The 21,128-nt window shown below is 40.0% G+C and overlaps 1 protein-coding gene across 1 annotated transcript; it reads left to right on the top strand.

The window, feature by feature from the left end:
* Positions 1-4,085: 4,085 nt before the first annotated feature.
* LOC121731738 (E3 ubiquitin-protein ligase rififylin) lies at positions 4,086-19,858 on the top strand. The gene is made up of 7 exons (XM_042121330.1): positions 4,086-4,471; positions 6,434-6,616; positions 7,437-7,547; positions 15,215-15,385; positions 15,753-15,995; positions 16,386-16,562; positions 18,181-19,858. The coding sequence occupies exons 1-7, from the start codon at positions 4,207-4,209 to the stop codon at positions 18,354-18,356; spliced, it is 1,326 nt and encodes a 441-aa protein (XP_041977264.1). The 5' UTR covers positions 4,086-4,206; the 3' UTR covers positions 18,357-19,858.
* The last annotated feature ends 1,270 nt before the right edge of the window (positions 19,859-21,128 follow it).

Below are 21,128 nucleotides of genomic sequence, written 5' to 3'. Positions count from 1 at the left end.
TAGTGTAACAACTATTTTTTTTGGAGCTTATGGCCTGGTTGCTGAGACCTTTAGCCCGGCCGCACATTGTCCGAAATTTCTGATACGAAACATTTGAACGTCGGCCGGACCGCCACCGCACACTACGTTGGAAGCTGGCTGAACCGGCAAGACTAGACGATAAAGTACGAGACGTCATCTTGCAGGAGTCAAAGGGCGAAGAAGGTCATGACAAATTTACCGGCGAAAATTACCAGCAGAGTCACCGGGAATTTTTATAATTTTGTAATTTAGAAGACAAGACTTATTTTATTACTTATTGATTATGTTTATTTTTATGAAGCATTTTTGAAATAGGTTTTGATGATTATTGCGCACATGTAGCCTCCCCCGGGAGTGTATTTATTTTTTGTAAAATGTCTACAAAGTTCAGGTACTGTTATATTTGTTTGTTTTAGACATTAATTTTCGAAAATTTTTTATTAACCGAAAATAATACCTAAGATTGCCATTATTGGTTCCGCCACCAGAGCCATTGTGTGCTTTATGGCGAAACACTAGAATCACGACATTTTCCTTCGGTTTTCCTTCCTGGCGCTATAACTCCAGAACGCACGAACCGATTTCCACGGTTTTGCATTCGTTGGAAAGGTCTCGGGCTCCGTGAGGTCTATAGAAAAAAAAATCAGAAAAACCTTCAAGAGAAAAGCAGGAAAATAGGGAAAATAATTTTATGGCAAAACAACGTTTGCCGGGACAGCTAGTAAGTATATAAAATTATTGTCGGTTCAATATTTATTACTAATTCCTTCAATATTCACTTTCGCATTTATAATATTATCATACTAATATACTAATTACTGATATTACTAATTTACAAATAATATTACAAGTGCGAAAGTGTGTCTGTCTGTTACCTCTTAACGCCTAAACTGCTGAACATATTTTGCTGAAATTTGGCATGGATAACTCCATAACGTATTCTTAAGAGTCCCGAAAAAGGACATAGACAGTGGCGTAACTATAAGATCCGGGGCCCGTGGCAAATTGATGGGGCTCTATCAGTAAAAATCGTCACGTTTGTAATAAACAATATTATGTACTTACTTAAAAATGTTTGCCCATTTGGGTCGGGGGCCCGTGGCATTTTGCCAGCCCTATATTTACGCCACTGGACATAGGATACTTTTTGTCTCGCGAAAATGTACGGTTCCCGAATCCCGCGCGGTTACTCCGTTGTGCAAGAGTTATGGCACAACGGAGTTGCGGGCGTCATCTAGTAAATTTATTATATTACATATTAATCATAAAAATCAAAGAAAAATTTCTTTGATAATGAAATACATCTGCATTTTCCATTTTTATTTTGCATGTATGGTTGAAAAATTGCTGAAAATATATTTGTCTAGATTATTTAATACATAGCTCCACTTTCACGTCGTACAGTCGATTACCTACTCTGGTCTGTGGTATTACTTTTACACGGATGATTCGTTCTCCATCATCATGGATTTCGAAGACTTCATGAACATGATTGCTTTGGAATTATGCTCTATAATTTTTAATTAGGTAAACAACCTGTTTTTAGTAATAAGTAATAACTAAGAAGATGATCTTACAAATAAATAAATACAAAGTAAAAAATCATATTCAACGAATTTGAAAGAATATTTCATGATCGTGTATATTTAATTAAATATAGCTTTCGATAAGTACTGATTTTCCGCGGAAAAAGTCTGCGGAAGTATTATGAAGTCCACAATCAATAATAATTTGGCTCATTACTTTTTATTGTGCTAAAAATATAAACAATTAGGTAAAGTGCAGTGACTTTTATGAGAATCATATGAGAAAAGCGCCCGTGAGTTTCCGCCGTCAACCGACCTGCGGCGTTGCCGTAGCTTAGCAACGATACCCAAGAGGCCTATACAGTTACACAAACATGATTGAACATGATTTCTATGGGATTAAATTGTCAACGTGCGGCACGTGCCAACTGGACGTCAAAAAAAGAGTGCTGCTGTCATGTATCACACGTCTCTTTTTACCACGCAGTGTTACTGACAGTGACATCTCTCTTGATCAGGCCTTTGTTTCTCTATTCCGCTAGGTATATTAACTTTATGTACCAAATACAAATGAAACAAGTATCCATCCAATTTTCGAATTTGGTTTCAAAATAATTATTTTACTGACAGAGGTTCGCCGACTATAGAAACTATAGTACAAAGATGTAATGTTTCAGTCTCGGGCAGCTGCTGATTTCAAGACTGAAGCCTAAAGTGTACCTTTATTTCAAAAAAGACTTCAACTTTGTTCTGCGGAAATTCGTTTATCTATACAGGGTGTAACAGATTAACTACGTAATAATACTTTAGCTTTGTCCACACTGGGCCTCTATCATGAGCTCTTAAATCCATTTACTTTACGTCCTTATACAGTAAGTATAAGGACGTAAAGTGAATGGATTTAAGAGCTCATGATAGAGGCCCTGTGCCTTTTTCTGTATTGCGTTATAGCGCAGCTCAGTCAACAGCGAACGTGAGGCATGCCGCAGGGCAGTAGCAGCGGGGGGCGGGGGGTGGGGCGACCGGCGTCGCCACCCCGCCCTAACGCCGAAAGAGGCGCTGAAGTCAAACAAAAGGGGCGCCAAATTTTTTCAACACTATCAGCATTCAGCACCCTGGGCGCCGAGTGAAATCTCGCCCAGGGCACTGGTAGTGCTAAAAGCGGCCCATGGGCAGATTAAGAAAATCCTAGACTTCGAATTCGTGATTTTTAACAAAATATGAGCGAGCGAACTGGGATTGAATGCCTCTCCTCTCACCTCGCATCTCTCTCCGCTCCACGTTTAGGTATGAAACTCGTGAGCATTAGCGAATTAGCGACCGATCGGTCTTGTAGGGGGGGGCAGCCCCCCCCCCCCCCCCCCTGCCTGTACCTCGCTACGCCCATGTCCAATGTGTTGTAATATATACTGGTTTTAAACTTAACTTTAATTAAAAAGTTTTGCAGCGACGTGAGGTTGCGTAGAGGTGCCTGAGTCCTGACGTTGCTTAGACGTTACCATGGTAACGTGTAGTAGGTACTTATTAATCTGTGGTACTTATTGACGGACGGGTAACAGCGGACAGTCACCGGCAATGTGATATTTACTTATATATCGCTGGCCCCGGGCAACAAAGCGGTAAACGCCGGTTACGCCCTTTTTAATGTTATTTGATTTTTGGCTTCTCTGAGCATTAATCTATCACAATCAGCATTAATCTATCACAATCAGTTAAAATAATATTTTGGGTATAATAAATGACAAAAGCTTTATTGAATACTATGTTATTAAATCGAAAATTCTCTTACGACTTTATAAACTGTATTCTTGCATTACTCTATGAAACATAACTAAAAAAACCGGTGAAGATACGATACAACTAAGCTTTCGCTGTAAGATTCCCCAGAAGAACGGAGTAATCGGCTGGTACGCTTGAAATCTAAAGCGAAAAATACGTCGTATTATGTTCTTACAGCCGTAAATCTCAAGCGGTTTGGGGTTTTTATAAAGTCAATAATTTTATAAACAATATCGCTTATTAGTTGTATTATACTTTTTTTCAATTATTTCAATAATTGTTTATACTATTACAATTATTTTGATATGGTTAAATAGGTAAAAAAATTAACTTTCATATGAGACATCACACATTTGTTTTGGACGACTGTACGCTGCACTATAAACAAAATAGCTTATTTTGTCTCTCCTGAACAAAACGATTTATGATATTACGCCGTTATTGCCCGGGGCCAGCGATATACAAAATGCAAGTACATTGTTTGGGGCTCTTACGTTTCATAGATATGGGTGTTTTCGTGGTTACGACAATTTAGCGAAGATTTACATGCGCATTATTAATTTGGGAGTATACTAACATATTTATTAAGTCTATGTATACTAATTATTATTATTATAATCTCATATTTTTGGCAAAAAAAAATACGCGATCTTGTATGCACTATGGTTATAAAATGTCACTGTCACGCTACTGTCAACTGTCAAGTCACAAATGTCATGTGAATGTCATAGTTTATTACAAATTTCGTTTTACATTTTATCAAAGTTTTTTGTAGTAATTTTGTTTTACAACAAATACTATTATTATGTTCTAACGAAAGCTATGCGATAGCTCGGGAATAGTACTTAACGTATAGAAGTGGTGTGGGCGATTATGTCTAATGTTTGTGCGAGGACGCGGATTTTCTAAGATGCCGTGCGAAAGTTGTGCCGTGCAGTTCAGTGTATTTAGACGAAAGCGGGCATGTTCGGAGTGCGAGAGACACTACTGCAGTGACTGTCTTCGCAGGGGAGGTGGGACTATGTGCGGGCCGTGCAGAGTTCTGTCTACCCGTCCCCTGTCTCGTCAAACTATATCACACCTGAAAGTTCGAGACCTTCAGTGCTTCCTACAACGACAGAATATCTCCACCAGAGGATGTGTCGGTACGAATAGATCTCCTTTACAAAACCATGATTTTCATGAATAGTTTTGGCTGGTGACACATTGGTTTGTTTATTTTCAGTTGTTTATTTTCTGGGTTTCCCTGTTAATAACAGGATATTCTCCAATAGGTACTTTTACTTAGCCTATTTTGTATATTAGTATTATCACATGATTAATGTGTTTAAGGTGTAGTTTTGGGTGTTACTTAAATGGACCAACACAATAATTGTGTTGGTCCATTTATGTAACACCTTCAATTATTGAAGACATGAGTAGAAGAACACAATAACTAACAGTAAAAAATTGCAGTTTTTTTTGCATAAATAGAGTCTTTGGAGCCGGAAAAATTATTTGAAATAAAAAAATTGTGCATTTATGTATGAACAGATACATTAGCCAAGTGATGAAGTAGGTAAGTTACAAGGTTTGTTAAAATTATAAGGGAAAAATTAGTATAATAATAATAATATAATATCTATGGACGCTTCACACCACATCAGTCTGGCCCCATGCTAAGTACCTACCTAAAGGACTTGTGTTACAGGTACCAGACAACGGAAATAAGTTTATTTAATACTTTTATACTATACATATATTTAAGATTTTTATTATATCATACACATATTTAATATACATCCAGACCCGGGAACATTGAAAACTTTTTGTTCTGTTGGCGGGAATCGAACCCGAGACCCCCGGCTTGAGCTACCAACGCGCTCACCACTGAGCCACAGAGGTCGTCTTATATAATATATATGTCCTTATGTTACAAAATCTTAGTTATCATGTTCTTTGTTCAACTCACATCTACAATAATTATCCCTAACTAATTAAAAACCCTCACTTTGTGTACCAATGTTATGCTTTCATATATTATGTTTTGTCCGTGACTGATAATTGAGAAAAGTTGCTTTTGTCTTGAAAGACAAGTTTAACAAAGAAGTTCTTTCTTATCAATAATTATAACAAAAGTACATATCAACATGTAGTAGGCAGACCTGCCTACTACATGTTGATAATGTAATAATATATTAATTTGTCTAATAATTAATAATGTAATAATAAATTGATAATGATAATCAATTGTCTACCTGTAGACAATAACATGTATTTCATGTTAATATGTTTAAGATTTAATGTTTGTCTTCTAATTACCATAATTTTAAAGATAAAATATACATGAGATTTAACTCTCAGGGTATTGTTTCTTTATTTTTTATTAAATACATAATTAGATTTTCCAAAACAGTAAAGTTGGAAGTACCTAAAAAAAATAATTGCTATTGTTATCATTCCATTTATATATTACAAACAAAAAAACAATATTATACTTAGTATCTTTATATAGAACAGTATATTTGCGTTAAATGTTGGCATTGGCCAGGGATGGCAAACCTTACCATATCAACATGCCACTTTTTGAAGAATTCTTTGGTGATGTCATGGATGTGCCATAAAGTATTATTTTTATTTGTAATATATTTATTTAAAATTCTGGTGCGTATTTAAAAATATAATGCCCCAAGCCTAAGTTGGTGCTTTTGTACAATAATAATAATAATAATAATATCTATGGACGCTTCACACCACGTTAGTCTGGCCCCATGTTAAGTACCTAAAGGACTTGTGTTACAGGTACCAGACAACGGAAATATATTTAATACTTTTATACTATACATATATTTAAGATTTTTATTATATCATACACATATTTAATACACATCCAGACCCGGGAACATTGAAAACTTTTTGTTCCGTCGGTGGGATTCGAACCCGTGACCCCCGGCTTGAGCTACCAACGCGCTCACCACTGAGCCACAGAGGTCGTCCAACAATAATCACTATGATAATTTTGTGATCAGTAGCATGCTCAAAATTGTATGTCGCGGGCCACTTCTGGCACCCGTGCCATTCTTTCATTATCCGTAGCATAGACTATAAAATTATAAACTATTTTACAGAGAAGGAGGAACTTGTGAGCCTGTGTGTATCGCATGTGAACAGCGGCTCATACCGACGGCGCGGAGCGAGGACGGGCACCTTCACTGGCACACTCAAGGGACTCACCAACAACATCAATGAACTGATCAACTCCGCCTTCGACATACGACCCACTGCACAGCCCGCACCACCACCTTCCAGAAGTGAGTATTAAAATATGCTTTGGTGTATAATACTTAGTAATCACAGATATTTTATTATAAATTTAAAGAAATTCAAAACTTTAATATAAATATATCTATTGTTCAGGTATATTCATATAGATAGATCATAGATCATATTGGGATAATAATTAATATTATCATATTTATTATTTATGAATGATGTTTGTTTGTGGATTTTCAGCACACAAGCAAAACCTATAATATCATGTTACTTTTATGTTAGTAAGTAAACCGTCAAAAATCGGCCAAGAGCGAGTCGGGCTCGCGCTCGAATGGTTCCGTAACGATACAGAGCAAAAATAGGCTAAAAATTGTGTTCTTGTATGGGAGACCCTTTTAAATTTTTATTTTATTTTAATACTATTATTAAATATTAAAGTACACATATAACAAAAGAATTCGTGAAATATTCAAGTGCCTACCTCCATTATTGATATAGAGCGAAAAAATCATGTTTGTTGTATGAGAAAATATAAATTTTATTTTGTTTTCAGTACATATTTGTCGTTATAGCGGCAATAGAACTGTGAAAATTTCAGAAGTCCTACTATAGAGCTTCTTGAGATACAGCCTGGAGACAGACATACGGACAGACAACAAAGTCTTAGTTTTTACCCTTTGGGTACAGAACCCTAAAAAGTATTTCCTACTCAAGCAAGGCTGGAGTCTATACATCATACAACTTTGTGTTATGCACAGAAATAATTTTATATGAAGATCACATGATATCACATACATTGAGAATATATGCCTTTATTCAGTATTCTCTAATCATCATTGATTGTATATAAATTTTCAGGTAGTTGCTTCAACTCCATGCATGATCATGTCAGCAGAGCTCAGCCAAGGTCACCACAACAGCCAACACACAGGACAACAATACCTGACAACAGGTTTACAACAAGACCTGGTATGTATTTTTTATTAATATTTATTCAAAAATCTGTGATTATTAAAAATATTTTTTATTAAATCATGTGATTATAATCTAATGTGAATTTACCCTATATATCACGCGTCGCACATGCATAAATCAGGCTGTAGGGGCGAGGACCCCTACACTACAACGATGGGCAGAAAGGAAACTGGGGTTACCTGGTGGCTGAGGTAGCTGGGCAGATGAGCTGATAGGGCTGATGTGCTGATGCTCGTAGTCACACGACACTGTCACCTTCTATTTCACTGAGCTGAGGATTTATCGCGAATCACGGGAACGGCTAGCCGATATTTTTCGTATGTAACGATCGCGCGCCGGTAATGGACTGTGTCACTTGTCAAACGTATGACAGCTGACAGCGCAGACTCATGCGCAGTGTTGCCAACTGCCACATTCGTCGCGCTAAAGTTTGGCGCGAACATCCTGGGGGGGCCCGGCAATGGGCGTGAGCTGATCCCCATCTTGAGCTGAATCCAGTGGGAGCCGGGAAATCTTGCCGACAGGTCTCCGCAGCTGGCCTTGTGAGGTGGCCAAGTCCACAACTCTGATGACTCCATCCTTCCCAGGTAGTAGGCGTGTGATTCTTCCAATCTTCCATTGGAGCGGAGGCAGATTGTCTTCTTTGAGCAGAACCAGTTCCCCAATTTTGGGTGGAGAGGAAGAGGAAAGCCATTTGGAGCGGATTTGAAGGGTATGGAGGTAGGACTTGGTCCAGAGAGCCCAAAAACGCTGAGAGAGAGATTGAATGAGCTGAAAGCGCTTAAGGGGGGAGATGACTCTGTCATCTATTGTGTGCTCGGGAAGAGCTGTGAGCGGACGGCCTATGAGGAAATGGCCGGCTGTGAGGGGCTGATAGTCTGTAGGATCGGACGATAGTGGGCTGATAGGCCGAGAATTTAATACGGCCTCAATTCTAGCGAGCAGAGTTGAAAATTCCTCAAATGTGAGGCGTTGTTCACCGATTACACGGTAGAGGAGTTGCTTTGTTGATTTGACATTAATCTCGTGGATGCCTCCCATCCACGGGGCCTTGGGCGGATTAAGTAACCAAGTTATATTTTGAGCCGAGAGTTTATGGGAAATGGCGTCATTATTGTCATTGAGAAATTGTTGAACTTCTAGGAGCTGATTCCTAGCACCTACATAGTTTGTGCCGCAATCGGAACGTATTAAAACGGGAACACCGCGACGTGAGCAAAATCTTTGTAACGTGGCAATAAATGCATCTGTAGAAAGTGCGGATACGGGTTCCAAGTGAACCGCCTTTGTAGTGAGACAAACGAATATACAAAAGTAACCTTTTATTAACTTAGCATTTCGTAGTTGACTCGATTTAAGTAAAAATGGGCCGGCAAAATCTGTAGACACGTGACTAAATACGGGCTGAGGTATAACTCTGTCGGCTGGAAGGTCAGCCATGACAGGCATTTCGGGCTGAGCGCGGCAACGGAAACATCTTATACATTTATACGTTTTATGTCGAATGATGCGGCGTGCTGATAATATCCAGAATTGTTGACGTAATATAGCGTGTAACGTATCGGTGCCAGGGTGACAATGAATACGATGATAGTGATCGATGATAAGGTCTGTGAGCGGACTAGAACTAGGCAGTATGAATGGATGCTGTGCATCGTATGTGAGTTCCGAGCGAGTGAGTCTACCACCTACTCGTAGGAGACCGTCCTGCATAAAAGGTGATAATCGTTGTAACCTAACTGTGCAGAGTTTGTTAATTTGCAGGCGGTGAATGTCTTCTGCGAATGAGTTCTGTTGAACAGAGCGGATCCAGAAGAGCAGAGCTTGTCTACGTTCATTTACAGTTAGCGGACCTAGTTCTCGCGAGTGTGTAGGTAATTTACAGTTAGAAATAAATCGTCGCATGTACGCTGTGACGCCGATAAGTTTATCTAATGAGCTGAATCGTGTAAGAAGATCACTATCTATACCGGGGATTGTGAAATGACATGGAACTTGTTTAGGTTTGAGTCCAGGTAATTCCTGTCGAGTGTGAGCTGAAGGCATCTTGGGCCAGGTATCCTCTGGCAGTTTGAGCCAAGGAGGAGACCACCATAAACTATGCGAAAGAAGAGAATGTGCTGAGATTCCTCTGCTGGCACAATCAGCAGAGTTTAAGTGTGTAGGTACATGACGCCAGATGAGTGAGAGAGAGTTATTAGTAATTTTGGTTACTCTGTTAGCTTCAAATGTTTGTAAACGATGAGTAGGAGTTTTAATCCACGCCAGTACAATGGTGCTGTCTGACCAACAGACGTGTTGAGATATTGTTAGATGAGCGGAGAGATGTTGAGAGACACGAGACATGAGTTGAGATAAAAGTGTAGCCGCGGATAATTCTAATTTTGGAATTGTGAGTTTATTTTTAATAGGGGCTACCTTAGATTTAGCAATTATGAGTTGAACGTTAGCTGATCCATCGTGATTTAATTCGTGTAAATATACGACTGCAGCAAAACCATTTTCTGAGGCGTCTGCGAAACCGTGAAGTGAGTATGTAGAAGTTAATTTGTGCGGAGCTACGTGTCTGGGAACATGTATGTTTGAGATGTGCGGAAGATCATGAGAAATGCGCTGCCAGTCTTGTGTAATGTTATCTGGAGTGGGGTCGTCCCAATCCAATTTGAGCAACCATAATTTTTGTAGAAGTAACTTTGCGCGGAATATGACAGGAGTGATCCAACCGTTTGGATCATAAAGAGAAGCTACAGTGCTGAGTATGGATCGTTTCGTTATGTGAGGAATTGGCGGTAGTGAAATGTGATATGTAAATTCATCAGACTGCGGAATCCATCTAATACCTAAAACCTTAACAGAGGGAGAATCTGAGCTGATGTCAAAGTCCTTAGGCATTTCGCATTGATCATCTGGGAAACGTTGTAAGAGTTGAGGAGTGTTAGATTTCCATTTACTGAGCTGGAAACCACCAAGCGATAATAAATTAATGAGCTGAGATTGAAGAGCTGAAGCTTCTTCTATGGAGTCATGACCACAGAGAATGTCATCTACGAATATGGAGTTACGTAATACATGAGCAGCTTGGGGATAGCGATGACCTTCATCATCAGCTAGTTGTAATAATGTGCGGATAGCATGATAAGGACTTGAACGTAATCCGTATGTAACAGTGTTGAGCGCATATGTGAGTAAAGGTCGATCAGGAGACGATCTCCAGAGTATGAGCTGATAATGACGTTGATCTGGATTGATAATAATATTTCTAAACATCATTTTTATATCTGTGGTAAAGACTACACGATGTGTCCTGAATGTCAGAATTATATCGACAATATCACGCTGAAGGGCGGGGCCTGTATGTAGGCAATCATTAAGGCTGACACCATTGGATGACTTACAACTGCCATCGAATACTGTGCGGAGTTTATCAGTACCTGATTTAAATATACCATGATGAGGAATATAATAATGAGGTTTATGGGTAAAAGTAGAAGGATGACAAGGTGTCATGTGGCCTAAGTTTATGTATTCGTTCATAAATTCTATGTATTTTGAGCGGAATGAATGGTCGGATTGTAATCGCTTTTCTAAGTTGAGAAATCTACGGAGAGCAATAGCATGTGTACTACCTAATTGCGGAGCATTCGATAAAAATGGAAGAGTTACGATATAACGTCCCGATCGGTTACGAGTAGTAGTTGAGCGGAATAAGTCTTCACATTGTTCATGTAATGGGTTTGAGTGAGTTGGACGCGGCTGGGGTTCTTCTGACTCCCAGAATCGTTCTAGACTTTTATTTATATCTTGATGAGAATGAGAATGAGCAGAATGAGCGGATTGGGCGGAATGAGTCGAATGAGCGATATGAGCGGAGTTAACTTGAACTACTGAGTTATCATATAATTGTTTAATAGGACCTATGAGTGCAAAATCAAAAATCGTGCCGAAGGCTATGGGCTTCCCCGGGCCCAAAGTCACCTTAGTACCATCTAACACATGGCCTAAAACATCTGAGCCTAAAATGAGATCGATGGGCGCAGGAGTATGATAATTGTGATCCGCTAAAGGAATAAGCTGACTTTCCGAGTCATGTACTACATCGGGAATTTTTTGCATAGGTAGGTAACCTGTGACATCCTTCAAAATATGAGCGGAAGTTGTGATAGAAGGCGTGTCACTACGTGTGGGCCGAAAAGTAATCGAAACATGACCTTTAGAATTTTGTATGTGCTGATCTCCAACGCCTGTAATTTTTAATGAGCAATGTTTCGTTTGTAAATTAAGTGTTTTTACTAAGCGTTGAGTTATTAAAGTTATCATACTACCACAATCAAGTAATGCGCGTGCTTTATGATAGTTACCATATTTATCTGAAATTTTCAAAACAACTGTAGGTAATAATATGGGAGTTTGTAATGAGTTATTATTATGCTGAGTAGTATTAACTTGAGCGGAATCATTATGAGCTGAATTATGAGCTGAGTTATGAGCGGATTTATGATGAGAAAAATTATTATTTAAATTATTGGGCTGATTTTCTAACTCTGAATGCTCCGTGATGGTAGGTAGTCATTGTTTGTTATTATTATTATTATGAGGCGAAGATGAATGCGACTGATGAGATGTAGATGGTTGATGATGAACGATCGTATGGTTAGTATTAGATGTGTAGGTATGAGCATTATTATTATTATCACGACGACGGGGCTGCGCGCGCAGGTGAGCAGGAAGTAAATGAGCTGATGATGTTGGCGAGCGTGGTGCATCATGACGATGAAGAGAAGTGTGATGATTAGGACTACCACAATCCTTACAGACACCAGTCGACCTTTATTCGTTTTCGTAGTGCGGACCTAAACATTTACGACATCTACCTTTTGACTCGATAAAGTCCCAACGTCCTTGAATGGGCTGATGGTTATACTTGGGACAAGCTATTAATTTGTGCTCTGTGGACCTACAATATGGGCAGTAAAACTTAGATTTAAAACTGGCTTGAGCTGAGTATACGTGCTGAACTTGTCGGGGGGGAGCTGGGCTGACATGCGGGGTACGCATGGTATGTGCTGAAGGCGAGCGCTGATACGCGGGGCTGATGGGTCTAAAGCGGAGACTGCGCGGAGAACGGGGGGAGGGGGGTTGTTGACGGGAAGGTCCCGCTTGACCTTGAGACTCAGTGCGCGCTGGCGTCGGACATTCTGTCTCGATGCAGCGCGCGTGCTCTTCTAAAAAAGTGATTAAATTATCTAATGTGGGCAGGACATCAGAGGCGCCGTATCTCCTCTCGAATAATGTGCGGAGCTCCCCCTGTAGTTTACGGACTACAATGGAGACAAAAACATAGTTGCTGTCCATAGGCAAGTTTAAGTTTTTTAATGCGCTTTGAGCCGAGATGAGCGGAGTGAGAAAAGTAGCTCGGATACTCGAGCGTATATGAATATTGGGCAGACCGAGTATAATATCGACAAACCTGTCGATCAACACGCGACGGTTTTCATATCGACGCGTTAGTATGTCGAGCGCAACACTATAATTCTCGTTAGTGATTTTTAGATGAGAAACCATGGATAATGCCTCCCCCGACAGGCATGAGAGCAGGTAATGTAATTTTACCGCGTCCGACAACGTTGCCATGTCGTCCATCAGACTACGGAAAATCGTAATAAAAGAAGGCCATTCTTCAACCAACGAATTAAACTTCGGAAGCTCAATTTTAGGCAAAACGGAAGAAGTGAGCTGAGGAGACTCCGAAGTACTTTGTGTGTTTTCCGCCGCCGTTAAAATAAAATAATAGTCCGAAATCGCACTGTCGTAATTGGACGTATATAGTTTTTCGTTATCTTGGGATAAGTTTGGGTCGTCTAGAATCTCATGATAAATATTTTCGAGTCTTGTTTTTTGATAGGAAACTTCCTTGAATCGCGCATTAAATTCCTTTCTTAATGTTTGAGAAGACTCCTTGGAGTCGCCACTAGAAAGTGCTGTCGCAATTTCTTTGAGCCGACTGAAAGCTTTGACGGCCTCTCTGAAAACGGCAGCTTGCGATTTAGTAGGCATGCTAGTGTAAAGGAACCTTAACGAGCTGATAAAAATGTATATAAGTAGTTAATAAACTATGTTGAAAAAATAGTAAAGTGTTATAGTAATGTGCTGAGTCAGTATATCTGAATTCTAACGCAAGTATAACTCGGTAACAGCAATAGGTATTATGTAATGAGCGGAGACATAAAACGTTTAAATGCGATACCTAAGACGCTTGTTATTGTAATAGTTAAAAACAATTAACAGATGTTTCCTATCGGAGCGGAGGTGCTGAGGTATGCGCGCGCGACGAAAGATCGATCGCGATAAGGCGAGTAATTAAGTCAAAGTACCTAAGTGCTAAGTTAACTTAAACAACTGTAAATATTTCAATGAGCTGAACAATAATAACACTTAATGTAATAGGCACAAACTATGTGATGTATGAAAGTTTCTTTGTTCCTACAACCCGACGGAATTATGTTGAAGATATTTTTATATTGGTATTTGGGCTGAAATATATTCGGGAATTTAATTTAAATGCAATATAGACGCAATATATGGGCTGAAAATAATGCGATTACAATTACACAATAAGATGATAGGGGATTAAATTACCTATGCAAATTATTACTTAATATGGCGGACGAACAAAATCGTATTTGGCAAACTTGCAAAAATATTGCCGTAAGGGGGTAAAAAATGGGCGGAGGCTACTTTATTCGATAGAATATTAGTAATAAAATGGGATTCTAATAAGATAAGGCAGAAATATGAGCAGAATGAACTGTAGTTTTAATTTTCGCCGGGCGGGGCATTAAAGCGGGTGGGTGAAAAAAAAATATTCCTAGGCTCGCTATGGACCAGGGAGTGTGCTGAAAGGCTCGAGATGACCAGAAAGGTCACTGGACGGCTCGAAAGGACCAGAAAATGTAGGGGCGAGGACCCCTACACTACAACGATGGGCAGAAAGGAAACTGGGGTTACCTGGTGGCTGAGGTAGCTGGGCAGATGAGCTGATAGGGCTGATGTGCTGATGCTCGTAGTCACACGACACTGTCACCTTCTATTTCACTGAGCTGAGGATTTATCGCGAATCACGGGAACGGCTAGCCGATATTTTTCGTATGTAACGATCGCGCGCCGGTAATGGACTGTGTCACTTGTCAAACGTATGACAGCTGACAGCGCAGACTCATGCGCAGTGTTGCCAACTGCCACATTCGTCGCGCTAAAGTTTGGCGCGAACACAGGCTTAAGTTGTTAGCCTGCTTACTAAGCTTAGGAATCATTATCCTATGCCTCCTGGGCTTCTAGATTGAATCAGTGGCGGGGCAAGACCTAAATTTGATGTGGACAAGATATATTTTGCGGGGCCCCCTGATGGATTACGCAAGAGGACGGATTTTGTTTTTGTGTTGAGAGAAACTTTTTTTATACTCTTAAACTTTTTTAAATATTATTATTTATAAAAATTTGAGTATCAACCACTCTTTAATCCTTTAAAAATTCGCTGTCCAAAAATAGCGGTCTATGGGGCGCGCTCGAGTACTTATCGTATACACCGCGAGGCCGTGGGCGGTCGCCCACATCGCCTACGACTTACGCCGCCTCTGGCTCGAATCAAAACGCATCATTTATAGGCGGAGAGCCGGACATCGAGGTGCCGCTGCCGACGCCGGAAACGCCGGAGACGCCGAGCAGCGCGAGCGCGGGCTCCCCGCGCGTCGACACACACGACTGCTACGAGATTGAGGACGAGGATGACGCCGGCTGGGAGTTCGTCACGCGCCCCGCCGACCCGCTGCCCAATGGTACTGACGGACCTACGTAAACTGGTCGCGTTATGTCAAACCCATCCGACAGATCACAGCTAGGGGATTGGCCTTCACCCAATATAGAAATAATGCGATTGTCTAACGTGTCTGTTTAAACAATTACCTATCAAACAACAGAGAAGTATTCTCACACAAATGTTAAACTTACCTTAGTTTGACGATTTCATGACGTATTTGTAGGTCTTAATCAGTCCATCTGACTAGATCGAACAAGAAACAAGGTGATACACAGGCCAAAAAGATGCCGATCTGCCACTGGTCTCATTACCAGTCATCACATCAGTTCTCATCATTAACAATTTTTTATTTACGTAATTTAATTGTGTTAACACTCCAATAACAGACTCTGAGGACCTGTTGACGGCGGCCAGCTCACCCCCGCGCCGCGCGACGTCCGAACTGGAGCTGCGGTCGCTGGGGGCGGAGCCGCGCTCGGCCTCGCCCCTCTCCCCGGCCTCGCCGCGCTCCCCGCCCGCCGCCTCCTCCAGCGGCAGCCTGCAGAGCGACCTGGCGCCCCCGGCGCCGCCGCCCCGCGCGCGTTCCGCCTCGCACAGTGATCTCAGTTTTGACGCGCCTCAACCCGCCGGTAAGGGATCAAGGTTATTCAGCGAATGCGTATTTGCTATTCATAAACTATTTACATACTAACACTCCTATTTACTATTCAGTGAACTCTTTGTCGCTTCTTACCGTGAGGACGTAAACTATAATTTGTATGGGAACAAAACAGCGCCCGCTATAATATGAATTCGATGTCATATAAAATCCCCTAAAGGTGAGAGGTGACAAAAGCTCGCAGGGATCAGAAGCTATTTAATAACACCACTGTAGTTACTATTTGGTTGTAAAACTACGTTTCTACATTGTGTAGTAAATACGCCCAGTCATTTTCGAATGTATGTGTAATAAAAACAGTATATCTGTCTAGTTTACTATAATATATTTACCAATACTTCTATTCACATTATTCCTTCAGGTGGAAGCACGAACCTGGAACAGATGCGGTCTCCAGAGGAGCTGGAGGCGCTCAGCGTGCGGCAGCTGAAGGAGCTGCTGGCGCGGAACCGCGTGGAGTACCGCGGCGCCGTCGAGCGAGCTGACCTGCTGCAGCGCGCGCGCCTGCTGTACGCTGACCACCATAAGTACAGGAGCGGTGAGTACTGTCTATAACAGTGTTCCGCAAACGTTTTTGTGTTCAAGATAGGTATATCTAAGATAAAAATATTTGGAGGTAAGCATGGGCGTACCCAGGTTCTGAGCCAGGGGGGGGCAAATTGGCAAATTACCCAGTTTCTGGTGCCAGGGGGGGGCAAATTACCCAGGTTCTGGGTCAGGGGGGGCAAATCAGATTTTTCATAAACAAGGTGTTTATAAAGAATAAAAAATTAATAATTTTTAGTTGTAAAAATATTGTATTGCAAACAAATGGCAAAAATTCGTTTTCTTAATTTTTAATTTTTATAGATAAAAGTACGAGATAATATACTTAGTAGGGAAAACGTCGACGTTTGTGTACAGTTCTTACTCTAAGCTCCCACCCCTTCGTCGATATATAATGCAACTTGAGTCGAGGGGGGCAGCTGCCGGCGACCGCCAAAAAACACGCCTCAGAATTTTTTATTTTTACTTATTGCATTAAACTTTTGGTCACCCCTTAAACTTAATCCGAGAATAATCTTTCAATAAAATACAAAAAGTTTTCCTATTCTCCCAAATTACATATTAAGCTAATGGTCGCCCTAGTTAATTTGCCATTAAACCAGTTGGCTAAGCGTCGTCTAGCTGTAGTGTTGAACGTTGTAGTCAACAAGTCGGCTAAACGACGTATAGCCATGTGATTGAATGGCGTTGTTCAGTCAAAGGGCTAGCTGTTTGATTGAACGGCTATTTAAACCAGTCGGTTGCGACATATATAATACTAAAATAAAAATAAATAAAAGTAATATAAAAACTATCCTAATTAAATAAAATAACATAATACTTACACTATTCATAACATTATGCACGACGTCAATTAAACTATTACGTGCCGTGCCGTACCGTTGTCGAGAAACGTAGTGTGGAACCGCGCACGACAAGTGACCGCGGTGACGTCAATGAGACGGAGCATACGAGTGCAAGGAGCGCGTCCGAGAACCGGCTAGTCGCTGCGCCGACGCTCGCCGCCGGCCGCGCCCGCTCGCTTGACGATCAGTCTGCTTTTTCACGCTTTGCGACGCGGATGCTATGCTAGTTTTTGGCTTAATTTTCTTTTCTATACTGTTACTTCTGACTTTCTTCTACTCTCCTGTGCTTGCTATCCTATTATTCCATCTGTGCTTTTAAACAATAGTGTATGTGTGTGGACAGTAAACGGATTATTATCGACGTCTAAGTGAGTTATTTACACATCACATCTACATTCCTTTTTCGGAACTTAGCACTAGAACTAAGTGCGATGACTTTTTCCGAGGCACGCCAATAATTACTGCTGACCACGGTACACTAGTGTGCCGCGGCACACACTTTGCAAATAACTTGAAAAATTTGGTCAAAATGTGGTCTACTGTTTGTATGTAATAACGTTTAGTAAACGTATGACGTTATAAGCAGAGAAGAGTCGTCGCAAAAAAATTTTTAATCGTGTTTGACGAAATTAAATTAATGATGATGCATTGTTTTTTTTATTTGGAGTTAGATATAATTAAATAAAAACTCAAACAAAAGATCATTATATCATACCTTCGGTAAGACAACGGTTTTCGTGATAATCTATATGTAACCGCCCACAGAAATCGAGAACCTACCCCTGGAGGAGTGCTGCAAGATCTGCATGGCGGCGCCGCTTGAATGCGTGCTGCTCGAGTGCGGGCACATAGCCGCTTGCACCGAATGCTCGCGCCAGCTCGCCGAGTGCCCCATCTGCCGGCAGTATATAGTGCGAGCTGTACGATTCTTCCGCTCCTGAGGCTGAAGTTAAGTGTTTGTGAGGTGTTATGGCAAGTAAAGTGTTTAAGCGCGTTTGGTGGGGCCTAAAAGGCGTTTTGTGGTTATATAATTGTGCTCTATGAGTCATTTTGTGGCGTGTGGGTCGTTTTGAGGCCCGTGGGCATTTTGTGCCCCGTAAGGCGTGCCCAGTGAGGTGTTATGTAGGTATATTACATAGCCGATGTACAGTACCGTACGAGGCTAAATACGAATGCGTAGAGGCCTCCAGACTCTTGTCTTATCACCTATGACACAAATATAATATCAACTTTGATTATGTCTTTTGAGAATGATCTCTCTCTCATTCATTCAGTTTATACAATAGAAATGCGATGACTACTGAGATACATTAACAAGGTGGTAAGTATATCAATATTGTCGTAACTAACGTGAACAGAGTATTGAAAATACACAAAGCCAACCATATTTTATGACAGTGTTGCTTACCTTTTGACAATTCTAACTCGCTTAGAACATTAAGGTGATTCAAAAGTAAACACGATGTAACAACTATATAAAACTAGTGCAAAACCGCTTTTACGCTTGCTTATATTATGCAAAATGTAAGGAAGTATGATAGACAGTATATATTATACTGTATACATAAATTAAGACAATTAACTAGCCGACCTTGCCATTGTGTCACGGGTGACAGTCTGTGGCTTAAGTTTGAGCAGCATTTGAGAATTATTATTGGTTTTATGCCATGTAGACAATAGTTTAATTCTTTCTACACTCTATTCCAATTCCAAGTAAATTTAAAAAAGCGGAAATGCTACTAATTTAAATGTAATTTATTTAACATGCCTAAAAGAATTTCTATGACTCAAAATATGTTTTTTACGTTTAATTGGAACAGAGTATAGACTATATTACAGGGTTTAATTATTGTATGATAATAGTGGGAATAATACTGTTTAGTGTTTGCTAAAATTCTTTCATTCTTTCAGACTTTGTAAGATTAAAAGATAGACCGCACTACGCGACAGCGACGCGACGCGACACTTCGTCACACACAATCGTCAGATTCACGTTTGTAAAACTGACGACCGAAAACGTTGAATCTGACGTTTTCGGTTTTACGAACGTCAGTTCTATGGAACGTGAAGTGTCGCGTAGTGTTGTGTACTTGTGTCGCTTTAGTGCGGTCTCGCCTTCAATGGCCTTCAACCTTTTCCTATGTTACACCTTTTAATATCCAAGTTTAATAATATTACTCACTTTACATCTTTACTGAAGCTGGCCATACAAGTGCCGTCTATTCAGAATGGTTTCACATCACATGTTCTAAGTAAAATGGGTTAAATGGGATTTCAGTCGATGGACAGCTTGTGTATGACCTGCTTTCAATAAATATAACCTTTCTATTAATGTTTATATCATACAGTAGACTGCAAATCGACGCGTAGATGCAGTTCTAAAATTGTACTCAATTGACAGATTTCAATTGCGTCAGGCCTGTCCCACTCGCGCCTTTAGGTATCGAGCTGTAAGTACCCCTTTAAAGGGGCAGATCACAAGGGACTCACAAGCGAGCGGTGACGCGCGCGCAAGATTTTTTCGTCGCATATATCTACGTACTGATTTAACCGCTGTGACATAATCGTTATTAATCTGATAAATATGAACAATTGAAAAAAGTCAAAGAAATATTTCAATAAAGTAATTTAAGACTTTAAAATACAAAAAAAGATTAAAAAAAAACACAAACATAGCAAATAAACCAATTTGTTACAAACAAACCGCATACTACACATAAATAAACACAAGTTACTATGTTTAAGTTGTAAAAAATTCCTGACCAGCTCATACACTATAATCGAATATAAAACTATTATAAAATATACGTTGGGTTACTAAAATTTGATTATTACTATAAAAAAGTTTGCTATTAGTAGCTATAGCAATTAAAAGAAGATTATTTTATTTTCTAAAAGGTGACAATCTTGATTTCGTCAGAAAGAATATCTCTTACGAGATAGAAAGAGAGCGCACATGTAGGCAAATATAATTGTAGGCACCTGGCACTGCGCGGTCGGAATTTGAACTTTATAGTATCGCAGCAAGAGTTGTTATTTTTTTAAACGGGTTTCACGAGTTGGACTTCTGTTGGTACTACTAATATATATTCTGTGATTGCGTGAGACGTCTTGCAATTCTGTCAAATCCATACATATTTAGAAATGCATCTACGCGACCCTAAGTCTAATGGCAATAAATTATAGTAATACACATGTAAATAATGTAAGTTCTCCGTTGCCATGTAACATAGTAAGGCTAGAAACAATGACCATATTATGCAATAACATTATTTTTTTTGGATAATATGGGTAAAAGAGTGTGATTGTATTTTTTGTTTTAACTACAGATGTCTATCTAAAAGATTGCGAGGTATGAAATCGCAGTACATAATACAACGATTGCGAGGTATGAAATCGCAGTACATAATACAAAGATGCGAGGTATGAAATCGCAGTACATAATACAAAGATTGCGAGGTATGAAATCGCAGTACATAATACAACGATTGCGAGGTATGAAATCGCAGTACATAATACAACGATTGCGAGGTATGAAATCGCAGTACATAATACAAAGATTGCGAGGTATGAAATCGCAGTACATAATACAACGATTGCGAGGTATGAAATCGCAGTACATAATACAACTGTATTGCACTTATTTCTGTAATTTTTCCTAAGATATATTCTATTTATTTAGATCTATCTCCTCACTAATTAATCTTAAAATT

The sequence above is a fragment of the Aricia agestis genome, chromosome 11 (genome assembly GCF_905147365.1).
Source record: "Aricia agestis chromosome 11, ilAriAges1.1, whole genome shotgun sequence".
Classification (NCBI taxonomy): domain Eukaryota; kingdom Metazoa; phylum Arthropoda; class Insecta; order Lepidoptera; family Lycaenidae; genus Aricia; species Aricia agestis.
The sequence above is the reverse complement of the archived record's forward strand: the minus strand, read 5'-3'. Positions and strand labels throughout refer to the sequence as shown.